We start from the raw sequence: 17,812 nt of genomic DNA on the forward strand, positions 1-17,812 counted from the left end.
TTCAGGGGCTGGTTTGAACCTTGTTTTCAGAAAATATGTTAGCTGACCTAATACTTCTTTGTTACCTTTTGGCTGGAAATTTTAATTAAAGCACAGTCAGGAAACTGTTTAAATGCAAGAGTGTTCCAGAATAATTAATGGCTTTAAAGATTCTAGTAGCCCTAGTAAATCCTGTGTTTATAGTTGCGCCTTTGCTTTGATATGGTTGAATATATATTTTATGTATATGAATACATATTCATGTATTTACTGAAATACACATGTAGTGCCATATTAAATATGAAATATATTTTTATGTATGTGAGACGATGCATATATAGACATATACAGAGAGGTCTATTTAAAAATCTTTAAATACATTTTCAAGAAATACATCAGGCAGTTGTCTACTGTTATGGAGAGAGTGCCTGACTTGTAAGTCCAGACAGCAGGGTTCTGAGCAGTAAACTTAACTAGGTTCCACTTCTGTGTTTAAGTATTGTTATGTCACAAGGAAGGAGTTGGTCTTGGTGACCTCCAAGGTCCTCTTTAACTCTAAAATCCTTTGAGCCAATGACTATAATGGAATTTTTAGCCCAATTCCAATACTAAATGTTTTACCTTTTAGTTCAAAAGCAAAGAGTAATGAGCCAATCCTTTAATGTACCAGTTGGTGCCCTAAAAAGTCCATCAGTGTATAATGTGACTGTAGATGTGTTCTTTGTGAAAGCTCTCCTGTGTTGGGACCCGCTTTCATTCTAGGCAGTGACTTAGATATTTCTAGAAGAAGTCTGAGTCATTCGAATCTGAACTTGAACCTTAAATGGTGAGCTTGATTTTTCTCCTTAAAATACTGGTTTTAGAAAAGCAATTTTTCTCGCCCTGGCTTTCGCAGTTCCTTGCACATAGCAGGCACTCAATAAATATTTATTGAATGGAATTGAATTTGACCTGCTAGGAAGTCATAGTCCTGGCCTAGGGTTATTCATTTTCAGCAATTTTCGGCAAGAGTTGTCATAAATCACAGAGTTTAATACTAATCCAACTGATGAACTGCACAGTCAGCGGCATACAGTAGTAGTTCAGCATTTTATGTTGCACTTGCCCAAGTGCAGGTTTAGAAAACTGTGTGGCCTACAAAGGCCTTGATGAACTGGCTCTAGCCTATTGAAGATCTCTTCATTCCACTCACCCAGGGGCTCCAGTGCCCCCACCTTTTAGAATGACTGCACTGACTGCTCTTCACACACCCTACTCTCTGGGGCCTCTCAAGCCTCTGCACATCCCTTTGCCTGGAATACTCCTTTTGCAAATTTAGGTATGCTTTTCATGGCCCTGCCACGTAGATGTGTCTGCTTCATTCCTCCTCTAGCACTTCGTAGTCTCCTCCATTATAGCACCCTGATTCTCCTGTCATTCTTTTCTAAGCCACCAGTCTTTTTCACTAGAACACTCCTTGAGGACAGGTGTGTGATTTATTCATTGCTGTACTCCATAGGGCCCGAAACAATGCCTGACACATAAACGTTTGTAGAATTAACAAATGGGCCCTCAAGTGCATGTAAATTCGCAAATGGAGTAAAATAAAAATGTAAATGAGTTTAGCCAGGGATCATTAATTATATGCCTAATTCTGATTAAATTGTGATATAGTTAGAAAGAAGATCAGCCTGAGATTCATAAGATGCAGGCTCTTGTGTTGGATTAATGATTTTTCAATAGTCCCTTAATCTTTGTAGTTCTTAGTTTCTTTATCTGAAAAATGAATGGATTGGACAGGATCTTTACTAAGATCCCTTAGAGCAAGAATTACATTGCTCCTAAGTTAATTATAGAGAACTAGGTCTCTTCTGCCAGACTCCTTGAGGCATGAAGTATGCTCTAGTCATCTGTAATTTCCTGACACTAAGCTCAGTACCTGGTATATAGTAGTTATTCAAACAATTTTACTGAATAAATCAATACTCAGATAGAATTATAATTTAAATAAAACAAATGAGAAAAAGGCCAGGTAGCAAATAGTAAATTAAAAATCTGTAACATTTAAAAGAATCTATTAAAGAACAGTAATTTGGAATGTCTGAAAAATTTTTAATTTATCAGTTAAAAAATTCACCAGTTGGAGGAAGTGAATTTAAAACTGCCTAGCCCCCTAACTACAAGTTAATAATTTATCAATCTGCGACATGTTGTACCAAGTTTTATGTTGCTGAAATTAAACTGCCTGCTGTAGGATGTTGGTGGTGATATTTTTGAAATTTGTGTATACTCGTGATATTATCTTTTAGTTTTAAGAATTGAAAAACCATCTTGTTTCAAGCAGGATTTGTTAAATCATTGATATATTTGGGACTTCATCTGTCTTTAGGGGAGAAAATACTATTATATAGTTCAATCATGGAAATAAGGAAGTAATATAATAACATCTGTGTGTAAAAATACATATAAAGAATTTCAGAATCAATCAACCAACCATCTGTACATCCATTTATTAGTTCTGTACTGTATGCTAGACTGTTCTGCTTTAGGCAGTGTGTACAGAGAGGAGGGAGATAGAACGCCCTTAGTTAATGTGAGACATGGTTGTCTTAAATTAGGGGCTGATGCTTGATAGTTTGAACCAGATTTTTTCCCCCACAGAAGATACGGTCATTTCTCAGAGGAAGCAAGTGAGAAAGTAAGTTTAAGAGTACTTTTTCATTTGTCATTTCCTTGATTTATTTGTGTTTGTGGTTCTTGAAATTATTAATGTTCAACTCTTTTTCATTTGGCCCGGGCACTTTTATCAGTACCCAAAAGTGGATCCGTGTTTTGTGGAACCTGAAATTTAGAGTGGTCCTTTTAAAGAAAAAAGTACAAATACAAAATTGGGTATGAAAAGAAAGACCATTAAAAGAAATGGTTAAGTCCACAAACATCAGAGAAATAATCTAGACTCTGTACACTTTACTTATTTATTTTAAAAATTTTATTTATTTTATTTATTTACTTTTGGCTTCATTGGGTCTTCGTTGCTGCACGCGGGCTTTCTCTAGTTGCCGTGAGCGGGGGCTACTCTTCGTTGCGGTGCGCGGGCTTCTAATTGCGGTGGCTCCTCTTTGTTGTGGAGCACGGGCTCTAGGCGCGCGGTCTTCAGTAGTTGTGGTTCTCGGGCTCTAGAGCGCAGGCTCAGTAGTTGTGACGCACGGGCTTAGTTGCTCCGCGGCACGTGGGATCTTCCTGGACCAGGGCTCGAAACTGTGTCCTCTGCATTGGCAGGTGGATTCTTAACCACTGCGCCACCAGGGAAGCCCTCTGTACACTTTATGGTTTGATTCTCTTCCATTGCCCACGTATGCCTCCAATTCTGGGTACCATTGTACACATTCAAATTACGAAATTTGAATGTGACCTTCCTGCTCCTGTGCTCGGCTGGTCAGCACCATGAACACTTGAAATATTCCCGAAGCCATTCTTGTATCACAACTGCTGACAATGATTTAACTAGTTCCAGAAGTGACTGCCTTCCTTACACGTACCTTCCACTTAAAGCCAAACTAGTGTATTTCAGCTCAAATTCCCATTAGCCAGACTCCAGAAATGCCCCCAGCTCCTTCAGTGCCACCCAACAGAAGGTTAAGTTTGACAGAAAGGATGTTGTACTGGGAAAAAGACAGAAATCTTAACTAATTGTATGTAAAATATCTTGCTCTTGAAAACTTTACAAAAAAATTTATGACGAGACCTTTAGAAGAGGGCCAAGTGTCTGAGGGACCCTCAAGCTTACGCTTCATGAGCTTCTCAGTAACTCTGCTTTGATGTGTACATTTTGCCTTTTGTAAGAGTGTGCGCCTTTACACTATGTACACAGTTGTGCAATTCCCAATGAGTTTATTTAAACAGTCGTTTAATTGGATGGTTCTTTATGCTGTGATTGGAGGGGTAAGAATGAGAGATGGGTAAACTTACTTATGACTAAATCACATGAACATGTAGAAAGAAGTGAATGTAGTAGTAGAATTACTACCTTTTCGTGCTAGCAGAAGGTATGGTTCTGCAGGCAGCCCTGAACGCCCCAGTCGTTGGGTGGCACCTGATGGAATGACTGAACCGTTATGTAACGTGTGTTTCTAGGCCTGGGATGTAATGTGAAGAGGTGGAAAAGACTTGTTCTGACCTGACACCCATTTACTACTTAATAATTCAGTTATTAAAAGAGCACCTGTTTTTAGTCTTCTCAGGGTTCGGGAACAATACACCAAAACATAAATTAAAATCTATCAAAGAGCTTTAGCTGGGAAAGTAATCTCTGAATGTGAAATGTTAAAATGGGCCAGCAGATGAGGCCCATTCCCTCATTTTTGTTTAAAAAAGAGACTGTTAGTGTTATATAATAATTAGCACATTGGTGTTCTGTTAAGCCATGAACAATGGGATGTTGAAGAGAGAATGAAAACTTTAGGGGTTGAAAGTTAAGGTCTGACATAGAAAAACTGAATGAGAAGAGAAGAAAATAGTATTTAATTGTATGAAAACAGATGGGAATGTAGATTCTTTGTAGATTGCTGATCATAATTTAAAAATCAAAATGTATATTATGGAAGGCAAAGAAATAGTACATAGTTTGATAATTTTCTCAGCTCTTCTGTGAAAGAAAGTGTTGCAGTTCATATGAAAATGTTTTATTTCTGTCTTTGTTTCTTTTAGGTCAGACTGTGCCAAAATCCCAAACTTCAGTTGAAGAATAGCCCACCATATATACTTGATATTTTACCTGATACATATCAGCATTTGAGACTTATATTGAGTAAATATGACGACAACCAGAAACTTGCCCAACTCAGTGAGAATGAATATTTTAAAATCTACATTGATAGTCTAATGAAAAAGTCAAAAAGAGCAATAAGACTCTTTAAAGAAGGCAAGGAGAGGATGTACGAAGAGCAGTCGCAGGACAGGTAAGAATATTTCACATTTTATTTTTCTAAGGGTTAAGGTCATTTATGTTGCTTTTTGTTTCACAGTTAGGATAAATGTTACCATGTGTTTGTTTTGGGGGAAATATCATTGCATTTGTGTGTTCGCTTTTCATATTATTTAAACCTTGTAGTTTTACACAAGGTTTACACAAATTTATCTGTGTCAATAGCTAGTTCATGAGACAGTGTTCTTATTTTGTTTTAATAGCTTTATTTTTTATTATTTTTTTTTAGTAGCTTTATTTTTTAGAGCAGTTTAAGGTTTGCAGAAAAATGACTCAGAAAGTAGAGCTCCAGTATACTCCCTCCCCCCATTTGCCGTTTCGTCGATTATTAAAAGCTTGCAAAAGGCGGTACTTTTGTTACAGTGATGAACCAGTATTGATACAGTTTTATTAACTGAAGTTCATAGTTTGTATTAGGGTTCACTCTTTGTATTGCACGGTTCTCGAGTTTCCACAAATGTATAATAATGTCATATATCTACCATTATGGTATCATGTAGAATACTTTCACTGCACTAAAAATGCCCTGTGTCCCACCTATTCATTGCTTCCCTCCCCCACTGCCTCCACCATACACCTCTTGAAGCCCTGGCAACCACTCATCTTTTTACTGTCTCTATAGTTTTTGCTTTCTTCAGAATGTCATATAGTTGAAATCATATAATATGTAACATTTTCAGACTGGCTTCTTTTACTTAACAATATGCCTTTAAGGTTATCCCATGTCTTTTCATAGCTTGATAGTTGATTTTTTTTTTTATTATCGAATGATACACCATTACATGGATGTAGCACAGTTTGTCCACTCACCTATTGAAGGACATCTTGGTTGCTTCCAATTTTTGGCAGTTATGTATAAAGCTGCTATAAATATTGGTGTGTAGGATTTTGTGTGGACATAAGATTTCAGCTCATTTGAGCAAATATTTAGGAGCATGATTTCTTGATATTATGATAAGCCTATGTTTGGTTTTGTAAGAAACTCCCAAACTGTTTTCCAAAGTGGCTGTACTGTTTGCATTCCCACCAGCAGTGAGAGTTCCTGTTGCTCCATTCCACCAGCATTTGGTGTTGGACAGTGTCTTCAGGACGTAGTCTTGATTGGAGGTGTAGGTGTGCAAGATGTGGGTGGAAGGTGTAACTTCAGTTCCTATACTTTGACTATTAAGTGAGAAGCAGGGGCAGTGATGACTGAAGTGACATCAACTGAATCCTCATTTTATAGCCAGGATTTTTGACTTAGAGACTCTTCACTGAAGTTTGTTGTTTGGCTATTTCAACGTTAAATTTCATGATCTATCTTAAACTAAATAGAGTTTTCCACTTCTGGGACATTTAAGTTCTATCTAGAATATTCACTGATAGTGATAGTCTATTTAGATTTCCAGACTGGAAAATAAATATTAATTAAAATATATAATGTCTTAATGTAGTTGAGGTGAATTTTAGTTTAAGACTCTTAACGTCTCTGGATTTTAGTTTTCTTAGATGTAGGAAAAACCTCTAAGAAATCTCTAATGTTTCAGGTCAGAAACAGTAGTCTCATATAGTCTAATGAAACATAGGATTGTATAACAGAAAATTCAGTTATCTAGGTATGTAGACTCTGAAGTTGTCTGTAAATAGCAGCCAAACAAATACCCAGAGTGAGTAAAACCGTCAAGTTCAAGCATAGTAAAACCCTCTGCCAAAGGTAAAATGGCATAAATGTTTACTTATTTATAATTTGCTCTCTAAATTAGTGATGAAGCCTAACATAATCATAGGAGTCTAACCAATTATGTAACTGTGGGCTCATCACTTAATATTCTTGGACCACAGTTTATACATCTTGAGGGTGGTGACCCTTCCAGTTAGCTGCCTTTTAGCTTCAAGCTCTAAGACTCTCTCCAGGACTGTTAATGGGAATTTTGAATTGCCACAAGGTTCCAGCAGTAAGGAACAGAAATATCATAGTGATTGCTTCTCCTTATAGACTTCCCAAGAATGGCCAAGGTTGTGGGAAGCCAGATGTTTATGTTTAAAACTGTATTTTTGCCTTGTAGTTTTACCGTTGATCTAATAAAACTAACTTGTTTTAGAAACATCTTTACGCTTCTTATTCACATTTGGTAGCCCTGAGATTCTTCTTGATCTAGCAACGTAATCCATGAAATTTAACTTTTTAAGTTATTAGATCAGTGAGAAGGTGTGTAACTTCTAGGACTAGGAATTTGAGTGGTGTAAGTGTTTTAATTGGATGTAGTAATATATGATGGAGTAAACTTGTATCTCACTTTTACATCTTTTTTAGAAACTTGAAACATTTCTAACTCAGGAAATGTCTTATAACTACCATTTCATAAATAAATTTAGATTTTTTTGGCTTTTTATGTGGGAGCATATCATGGTGGAATCTTTATAAATTTTTTTTTTTTTTTTTTAATTTATTTATTTTTATGGCTGTGTTGGGTCTTCGTTTCTGTGCGAGGGCTTTCTCCAGTTGTGGCAAGCGGGGGGCCACTCTTCATCGCGGTGCGCGGGCCTCTCACTATCGCGGCCTCTCGTTGCGGAGCACAGGCTCCAGACGCGCAGGCTCAGTAATTGTGGCTCACGGGCCCAGCCGCTCCGCGGCATGTGGGATCTTCCCAGACCCGGGTTCGAACCCGTGTCCCCTGCATTGGCAGGCAGACTCTCAACCACTGCGCCACCAGGGAAGCCCCAAATCTTTATAAATTTTGGTTGATTGTGTGTAGATTTCCATAGATGATGACAGATTGCATAATGCTAACTGATCACAATGAGGCAACTCTGTAAATTCTGTGTTTTAAGTGTCCAAGTAAATTTTGTCACTGTCCTAAATTCAATTCTAAAATAAAGTTTACTAGCTTCTATGCTGGTATAGCATATTTCTAATTGGATTTTTCTTTCATCCATGTTCAATTTTCTGATAATGTTCAGTGGCCACTGTGTTTATGCAAAACTTACATTTGATAAATGATCATAATTCATAATAATGTACTATTCTTGGTACACTGTAACAAGACAAATTTTTGATTTATGTTTCTTTTAGTAGTAATATATTTTTAAACATTCACTTCTGTGTTCCCTTAGATTTCCAAATGTAACTGAGGCTAAAACGTGCCACTGTACACAGAACTCTGGATGTTTTGCTCTATAGAATATAAAAGAAACTTCTTAGAATGTTCTCAGGGTTGGTAGGCAATTGAATATTCTTTTTAGTAGTATGACTCTTACCTAACATGTATTACACACTGCTAATTGGGAATATTATAAATTCTCTGAACAATCTTTTTTTTTTAATTCTGTAAATAATGTCACTAGGGACATTAGTATTTTTAAGCTAAAAATGAAGGACAGTAATACTAGAAATAGTAATTTGGAGTTCATTGACTAAACCAGCATTTCCCTGAGAGATTCTGTACTTTATGAGTACATGAATCAAAATGTTTATTTTAATGTTCCTGTTGTATCAAAAATAAACTTCTTTGTGGATTTGTTTTAAATGTAAGGGCAAGTGCGAAAAAAATCAGGCATCGGTTTTGAACTAGCTATGCTTTGATTGATTGCTAAAATATGAGTAGCCTGAATTTTTAAGGCAATTTCACACAAATGTGATAAATATAATAAATAGAAAAATAAATAGATATAGCAAATGGCATGCAGTGTATTCCCTGTGTAGCGGGTGAAAGGTAGAAATTATAGTTAGGTAAGTTTATTTGCTGTGGAAATAGATATTGAGAGTGCGTAATGCAAGCCTCTTGCTTTGAGAACGGGTGGAATAATGATTCCTGGTAGAGGCAGCTTGCATGCCTCGCTTGACGTTTATAGTAAACCTCTTCCTTCTCCAGTATCACTTTTTCCCCAGTTCCCCCTCCCCCCCAAACAGCTGAACCTCACACTGAGTTGGTGCTTCTCCAGCAGTGTCTAAACCATTCTGAGCTGGTATTTCTGGGAAGAGTAATTCAGTGATTTCTGGCACACATAACGTTTTCAAGTGTATGTGTGGAGTGGGCTTCAGGAATCATGTAGAGAAGGGACAATTTATAGTTTCAAGCACAGAGAAGAGGAGAAACTTTATAACATATTGCTTAAAGTTTTAGTGGCAAAAGTCAAAGTGGGTGTGAAGGTAGTTACAGGTGACAAATATGAAATTGACAGGAGATGCCTTTCTTCAGTGATGTGGCTGGCAGTTTCGTCAGTTGACCATTTTAATAGAAAAATATTTACTCTTTCATATAAAAAGTTATGTATTAATCTCCTGTTCTTCAAGCCCTGGTGTTGGACACTGTGTTTTTTAAGAACACCCAGAGGTGATGGCATAACGATAATCAGATTTTCCATATTTTAGAACTGCTTCAGTGAACCAGAGTGCTACAACCCATTTTTCCCTCCCACACTCCGGTTTGCAACCACTGGAACAAAACCAGAAGTCAGCGGAGGTGGAAAAATAGCTCTGAGTTTGATAACCTGTCTGTGAAAAAAATAAAGGCTTTTAAAAAATTCATGCCAAAGAGTAATACACAGATGTTGTCTTATTATTAATATAATTTGAAAGCCCCTGGACCATTCTTTATGCACATGTGTTGTAGAAAACAAATAATAGTGTGCATAGCTTGTATAATAATACTCATTCTAAATGATATTTTTTTAAAAAAAGTATTTTGACATTGAAAAATTAGTTCTAGAAGATACTAGCCTTTATTTAAAATCCTTCAGGAGCATCAGGCAAAATCTTTTTCTCTATTGACCATTTGGCTGAACAAAGAGAAACGTATAGCCTGCTACATTAATAAAGTGCCTTTCCCTCTAAAGAACTACAAATCACTCTACTTGCTGTTTATGCCTGTGTTGTAATTCATGAGATAGTGTACCAAGAACATTTTGAAACTGATACACTAAAGAGAAATGGTTAAGTTAAAAGTTGAAACCAAACAACATCAGCTACAACAATAATAACAGTAAGGGCAACAACAAAACACAAAGCTGCAAACCAACCTGCTTGCATTCCTCATACCACTGTATGACAACATTGCTTTGGCCAAAGAATAGTGCATTAATTGAAATGTTTAAATTGGTATAAACATGAATACTTGTTGATTACATGGTCACAGGAAGCAGTTTTGAAATTCCTTGTGGGTTTTCAGTTTAACCATACGAAGAAATTGACCTGTGTACACAGTTTGGGTTCTGTGTAATAGTTTTAATTATCATGGGATCTCACAGGTTAATGGCCTTGTTTATAATCCCACATCAAGTTCCACATTTTCTCCTGGGCAGCCCTGTGCATTGTGAGAAGGACATGAGGAAAGAGTGCAGGAATCTCGTGGTGTGATGCCATTTCTCCTCCAAGGGTTCTTTGTAACCTTGGTTGGTTTCCTGACTCCAGTAGTGTTTTTTCAGTCTTTAAATTATTTTCTGGATATTCACAATATTTGTTGGCTAAGACATTTCAGCATCAACAAATGAAGATGTGGTTTGTTTCAGACTAAATGTTACTGTTGCTCCATCAGTCTATTAAATAGTTTTGCAAATCCAATAGTAGTTTCTAGTAAAAATACTGTTTTTTTTTTTTTTTTAATTACAGTAACCATTTGCAGGAGAATTAATTCTTAGGGAAGTTATGTTATCTATAAATAATTTGTACAGTATTGAATGCATTCCATTTATTCTATGAAGTATCTATTGTTTAATGATGCAAGAGAGGGAATGGTTTATACTCCTTTAAAAAAACAATTTTATATTTTAAATATTAACCTAATCTTTCTATTTCTCTTTTTGTTTACTAATGGTGAAAATTGCAGTTCTTTTGCATTTCATGAGGACAAGGGACAAGTTGCAAGTAGAAAAATATGATTTCTAAGTAAGTCAAAATAGGTTACTGATAGGTTTGAACACAAGTATTTTAATATAAACATACTCAGTTGCTATTTAATTTTTTCTATATGTATCTGCATTCTAGGCACTTTTTTTCTTTTCAGTGGAAGAACAGAGGAAGTAGAAGATTAATTTGTGACATTTTAAAATGATAATATATAATCTGGATTCAGAGGAAAATAGTAATCAATCCTTTTAAGTAGAAATATATCTGCCAAGTAGGAAATGGAATTTTCTCTAGAAAAAGTGAATATCTTCCTGAGATTAATTTATCACGAATGAATAGAAAGTTTATTTAGTCTTCATAAGAATGCTTTCATTCATATTTAAAGCGTCTGAGAGATGTGAATATACTTTTCTAAAGTTTGGAAATGAAGGGGCTTATTTCTTTAACACACTATGAGAGTAGAGGCCACAAGAAAGTTTTCTAGACAAATGTTTTCAAAGTTAAACAAAGGGAGTCTGTCAGGGTGGGCAGGTGAGAGCTTGCAGAATCTTTGACTCTTAAGGACTTTATGGCCAACGACATCCATGCTGGTTTGCTAACTGGATACAAAGTAATTTATGTGTTGATTTTCATGTAAGTCAAAAGTGAAGGGTTTCTCTAGCAGTTTCCTCTTTGGGATATATTTTCAAAATATGAAAGAACACAAATTATTCTGCTATTGAGATATTCAAATTTAAGACTAAATCCGCTGTCCACTGTTTTTAAGTTTTAAATAAAGTGTTTACAATTAATCCATTTATTTGCTGTTTATTTACTTTTTTTCCCAGCCCTGTGTTAATACCATTCGGTCTCTAACACCTGGTTTATTAGGTATTAAAAATTTTATTGCAATTCATTTAAATTCCTTCCAGGTCAAAATATATATTATATACACGTGATATTTTGATTTTAAAATTGGAGAATTTTTTTCCCTGCAGTTTAGAGTTGATTAAAGGTTCATAAATTGCTGAGTGATAACCATTGTATCGTAAGACAGTAAGCCAACTCACAAGACTCAAGTGCACTTTATGGTTGAATACCTTTTATGTTTTTCAGTCTTAAGGCAGTTTATTAAAATTGATGTTTTCCTTTCAGTAAATATCTGGTGACATTCAAATTTGATAATTAAAATCCTGAAGCACTCAAGAAAGAATGCCTGTTTTCAGTTTCATAATAACAATACTCCCACAAAGAAGGTTGATGAATGATGTCTTTCAAGTGGCAGATTTGTTATTTAGTTAAAGAGAGCTCCTTTGGCAGATTTTTACGCATCTAAATTGAAGTTTGTTTATAAAACAGACAAGCTGCAGTGATAATTCTATAGCCTGAGGAATGCTTGGAAATCTAGTCCAAGAAGCATCTTTTTTCCCCAGTGATTTAACATAGAAGTGGAGTTTCCAGGAATCCAAACAGATTAGCATCCAGCACTAATTGGGTAGGTCATAAAATAGTACTTATATCTCACAGTTTTGAAATAAAGTGCTTCAGGAATATTCAGTTTTCTAAACCCATTTTAATATTAATCTTTGTCTCTTTAAGCTCATTATATTGTCAGAGCATGAGTTCTTGTTGGAGTTTGCATTTATACATGAGTTGTTTATAGATGTGTTAATTTATAGCAGGGTACGCATAGGTCATTACAGAAAGTACCCATTTGTAGATTTAAATCATAAAGAGAGATCGAGGCTGCCTGTCTTATTTGGTAGAACCACTGAGGAACAGATTAAACTCAGAGACAATTTAGATTTATTTTTGAAATGTGTTACTTTGAACATCTGATCATGTGATGTAATCACATGTAATCACAGATGTGTGACTATGAGTTTCCTAGGGCTGCTGTAACAAATTACCACAAACCTGAAGTTTATGTTGTCTTAAGTTGATTCTCTCACACTTCTGGAGCCTAGAAGTCTGAAATCAAGATGTCATCAGGGCCATGCTCCCTCCAGCTCTCCAGGGCAGGATGCTTTCAGGACTCTTGTAGCTTCTGATAGATAGCTCCAGGCACTCCTTGGCTTGTGGCAGCATAACTTCAGTCTCTGCCTCTGTCATCACCTGGTGTTCTCCTCTCTGTGTGTGTGTCCAAATTTACCTCTTAGGAGAGCACCAGTCATATTGACTCAGGGCCTAGCCTAATGACCCTATCTTACCTTTATGACATCTACAGAGACCCTATTTCTAAATAAGGTTACATTCCTAGGTAGGGTTGAGGTTAGGATTTCAACATATCTTTTTAGGAGGCACAGTTCACGCATAACAGTGACCGAATACAGCACAATTTATACTATGGAAGGGAAAGAAAATTGAAACTCAATAGAGTATATGTCATGAAAGTGTGAAAAACTTTGCTCGGTAGAAGATGATGCTAAACAAATTACTTAAAATTATTTTTTGAAGGGTCTGTAGCTCAAATAATTATGTAGTTTTTTTTCAGGTTTATAATAAGAAGCTCGGTGAATTAATTTATTGATTAATTTTTATGCATATATTGAAAAGAATGGTGAAATTGACTTTCATCAATAATAAAATTTTTATATAAATTGAAATAAATGAATTTATAAGTATCTTGTTATAACATTCTTACTGATTTCAATGTATAAAATGCCATCTCTTTAGAAATTATTAGTACTATGAATATGTATATTTAATTAATTTACAATATTAATAGTAGCCCTGATTATCCCTTGATTAAGAATCCCTGTTTTATTCTTTTATTTTTGTGATAAGCTCTGGATGATTAATTAAAATAGTTAATTAAGACTTACATCATCATCATTAAATCTATGTTTACGAAGTTTTCTGTATTGCAAATTAAAAAAAAAAATGTGGGAGGTATTTTCCATGTTGGTGGCATAGAGGAGACTACACTTTCACTTTGTGTCTTTGCTATTAAGATATAAAGTATTATAAGTATGATTTCAAATTAAGATTTTAGAGAATCAACTCAAGGATTTTAGAAAACAAGAGTAAATTATTTCTGAACATGGCATGTTGAGTGGCTTAAACCAGGGGTCAGCAAACTGTACAGAGCTAGACAGTAAATATTTTAGACTTTGCCAGGTCCCTGGTAACTAACTAGTCAGCTCTGCCTTTATAGTAGGAAAGCAGACACAGACAGTATGTAAATAAATTGGAATGGCTGTGTTCTAATAAAACTTTATTTAGAAAAACATTGTGGTAGACTAAATTTGGCCTGGGGGCTGTGGTTTGCCAACTGTTGCCTTAAAGTATTAATCTAAATTTTGGACAGTACAATTTTAAAAGGGCTTTATCAACATGGGCTGAGTATATAAATTGCATAAACTAGGAATGTGTTTGGATAAAAGTAATAATACCTGAGCAACAGTAGTTTACATATATAGGGATATATAATTCTCAGCAGTGCTGTCAGAGACTAAGCTCTTTCTGACTTTGTAATGTCCTTCCTTAGTGTGTTGGGTTTGTCCTCATTCTAGTCACCTAATGTCTGTAGAATTCCTGCTGCAGCTCCATATTTTTTTAAGGCTACAAGACTGAGGAGAGAAGGGCAACAGTATGTATGCCTGTCCTCTTTATATTATTGATCAAAAAGCTATCCAGGAACCCTTCTACCAACTTGTTCCCTCCAGCAGATTCTCTTAGGTCTTTTTAGGCCTGAAAAATGTGATATCCAGAACAATAGTGAAAACATTTAGATATAAATTTTTTCTATACTTGTTGGCTTTCTAGGGAAAAATATTTAAAATTAAAAGAAGGAACAAATTTACTAAGACAGTTTCATCTTGAACTCATTATCTTTTAAAAGAGAAAACAATTCTGTTTCCTTTTTTCATTGAATAATACCTCATTCTCTTTTAAACTTTGATGACTGGAAACTTATGTTCAGACCCAAGTAATTGAAAGCAAATAATTAGTTTCAATAGGTTAAGGAAGATTGAAATTATGTTTTATAAGCCTTGTATTATTATCTTTGTTATCAAACATACCTCAGAAATGTGTGGTAGGTATTCCAATTCCATTTTCTATCTGGAGAAGCTAAATTGGAGGTTACATGACTTGATGGGAATTTTATATATTCACGTGTGATGTATTTCTAAATGATGTCTTATTACCAGTCGGCATGTGTGAGCCTGAGGCTGTTGGCAGCTGAAGGGTATCAGCATTGTAAACCCTTTTTAACTTTGTCTCAGGAAGACTCATTCGAACAATTAGCATATTTTATACTTGTGAAAATGAGGTGTTTTCTCATCTTCATTAAACCAGTATTGATATCGTATGCCAGATGGTCAGTAAAAGGAACTTTTTTTTTTTTTGCAAGACAGCTTATATTAGTTAAGTTCAAGACTGTTTATCTGAAACATGCTTTTTTGTTGTATTTACGTGTGTGTTTGAGAGAGAGAGAGAAATATTGCCTGTGACTTTTAAAACTTTTAATTTCTCCAGATGAACAAAGTCTTTTCCTTTGAGGAAATAGGAAAGGTTACCTAAGTATTTCCTTGCTGAGATATATTAATGAAAATAAAATGTTAACTCATCTTACGGACACTGCGAACATTTCAGTTTTTGTTCTAAAGGTTTTTTATGAGGTATATTGATTTTCTATGATTGTAACAGCATGTGGAGCTGTCACGTTTATTCTTTTCGAGAAAAATTTAGAAAAATTTAATTTGACTAAAGATCTCTATTTTTGTCAGCCAGGTCTCATTTATCAGATTAAAGTAGGTTTGCACGGATTCAAGTCCTAAGAAACAGAATTCTCCTTACCAAATTTTTTGTGTGTTTTTTTTTTTCCCCCTGTATAATTCTAATTTTAGTTTATTCTCCACAGAGTTAGATATGTAAAAATTTTGTTTTTATAAAGCAACTGAAGTCGTAAAGTTTGTAATTTATCACAATCTTTCACCCACTTTACCAGTATTTGGTAAACTACAGCCTGTAAGCCAGATCCAGCCTGTGCTTTCTGTAAATAAAATTTCAGTGGTACATGGACATGTCTTTCTGTGGCTACAGTGACAGACGTCACTAGTCGCCACAGAGACTATATGGCCCACAAAACTGAAAATATTTACTATGTGAGCCTCTATTGAAAAAGTTTAGTGACCCCTGCATTATTGATATAATCTTCTATGGCAGTCTTAGAAACTTTGCATTTTTAACATAAACATTTTCTTCCTCTTGATTTTCTATTGTGTTCTGCTAGTGATGCTTTATGAATTACTGATCATTGTGATCTTCTGAGGACGATAAAGTGTTAATGGCAGGGAGTCAATGATTGAGAGCTAAATCTTTATTACCCCTATTTTCTATCTTGTGTCAGTATGATGTATTTAATTTGTATATAATTTTAAAGTGCGATAAATTTAAACTTTTTTTGTAGGGTTTTTTTGTTTTGTTTTGTTTTTTTTAAACACAAGGTACACAAAATATGTCATTAATGTCTTTGGCAATCATCTAATCTAAGGGCTTCTGTACATAGCCCATGGACCGAATGATGCATTCTAACGCTCTAGAATAGTTAAGTATAGGTCCCTGACTTCCTACAATACCTCTGCCTTTACCAGTTGGGATGTGAGTTTCCACGTTTTTAAAAGTACCCTAGGTATTTCTGATATCCTGCCTGCTCTTAAAATCCCCAAGTCAAATCATCTCATTTTATGTATGCAGTCACCTCGGATCATTGAAATGGCACAGGTGAGGCTAAAGCCCAGATCTGTTCAGAACTCTTTTCACTCTACTAATCTTCCTTTATCACCACTGTAGGTAGGTGACCACTCCCAGTTGTAAGTCATTTTGAAGGATCCCAAGACAGATAAGTTTCTGAAAGGCTTTTGGAAGAGTTTTGTTGGAAAAGAAGGATTGAAATTCTTTTTTTATGTTCTTTTCAGATTGGCCTAATCACTATCCTTGGAATTTACCTTTGCATGCCAGCCTTTTCGCCTGCCATTTCCCCTTCATCTTCCTATGCCCTCCCCTCCCCCATTTAGCAGACCCTCTTTCTTATTATTGGTATAGCTGAAGCTCCCACTCTGCCCCATTCATATCTTATTTCAGCATTTTCTGATCATTCCAGCCAAAATATCTCTTTTCCCTCTGACATTTATCAAGACCTTTCTTGTGACCCTTAACCAACCGTATATTATCAAATATTGCCATCTTCTTCAAATGGTAATAAGACAGGTCATTTTAAATGTCTCATTATACGTTGTTTAAAGGCAAAAATCACTTCTCCTTTGTATCTCCCACAGTATCAAGAACAGTGCTTCAGAGGTGGCCAACACTCACGAAAATATAGGATTGTTTCTCTAGAATTACTGTAGGATGATTTGAAAATTCTGATTTATTCCTCGTTTATGAGCTACTAGGGCCTAGAAACACGAGAAAATGAAAGTGTTACATGGGAAAGTGTCTGGTGAAGTGTCCAAAGGCTTAGCTTTTAGAATTTGTAGGTAAACTCTGAATATCAACTTTTTCAGATTTGGCAATAAGTGCCATTGATTTTAGAAGGAAAAAAATGTCCATAAGCATAGTAATACCACTATTATTTATCATAGAATGGTTATATTTTACAGCAATTCTTAATTTTTTTTTTTTTGGCTGGCCTGTGGAATCTTAGTTCCCCGACCAGGGATTGAACGCGTGCACCTTGCAGTGGAAGCGTGGAGTCCTAACCACTGGACCGCCAGGGAATTCCCAATTTTTAATTCTGTGTGTATGCAAAATATCCTTAATGCAGTGACATTTTTGGATAAAGTTGGTGAAATTACTACGATTTGGAATCACTTTAATGGAGTGTCCTTATGGCTACCCTTAGTACCTATGAAATAAACCCCTGAAAAACCCATAGTGCCACCATGCTGCCTGTTCCTACAAACTACACATGGCAGTGAACATATTTTACAGCTTTCCTATTGACATACTAGTTTTCCATCTGAGCTCTTATGAATGTTTTCACTTCCTCTTATTTTAACATTTCTTCAAAGACTGTTTTTGTTTTTATGCTGTGTTGTATTTATGACCCTGAATGCACA

General features: G+C 35.4%; 1 protein-coding gene across 6 annotated transcripts in view; it reads left to right on the plus strand.

Annotated features, from left to right (window-relative positions):
- Nucleotides 1–17,812, plus strand: part of CBLB (Cbl proto-oncogene B) — a 210,045-nt gene that overhangs the window by 9,478 nt on the left and 182,755 nt on the right. For all 6 annotated transcript variants that reach the window (XM_059921208.1, XM_059921211.1, XM_059921212.1 and 3 more), the window contains exon 3: nt 4,666–4,916. In XM_059921208.1, coding sequence (XP_059777191.1) covers nt 4,666–4,916 — 251 coding nt within the window. The remainder of the gene's footprint in view (nt 1–4,665; nt 4,917–17,812) is intronic.

Source organism: Balaenoptera ricei, chromosome 4 (assembly GCF_028023285.1).
Source record: "Balaenoptera ricei isolate mBalRic1 chromosome 4, mBalRic1.hap2, whole genome shotgun sequence".
In the NCBI taxonomy this organism is placed as follows: Eukaryota; Metazoa; Chordata; class Mammalia; order Artiodactyla; family Balaenopteridae; genus Balaenoptera; species Balaenoptera ricei.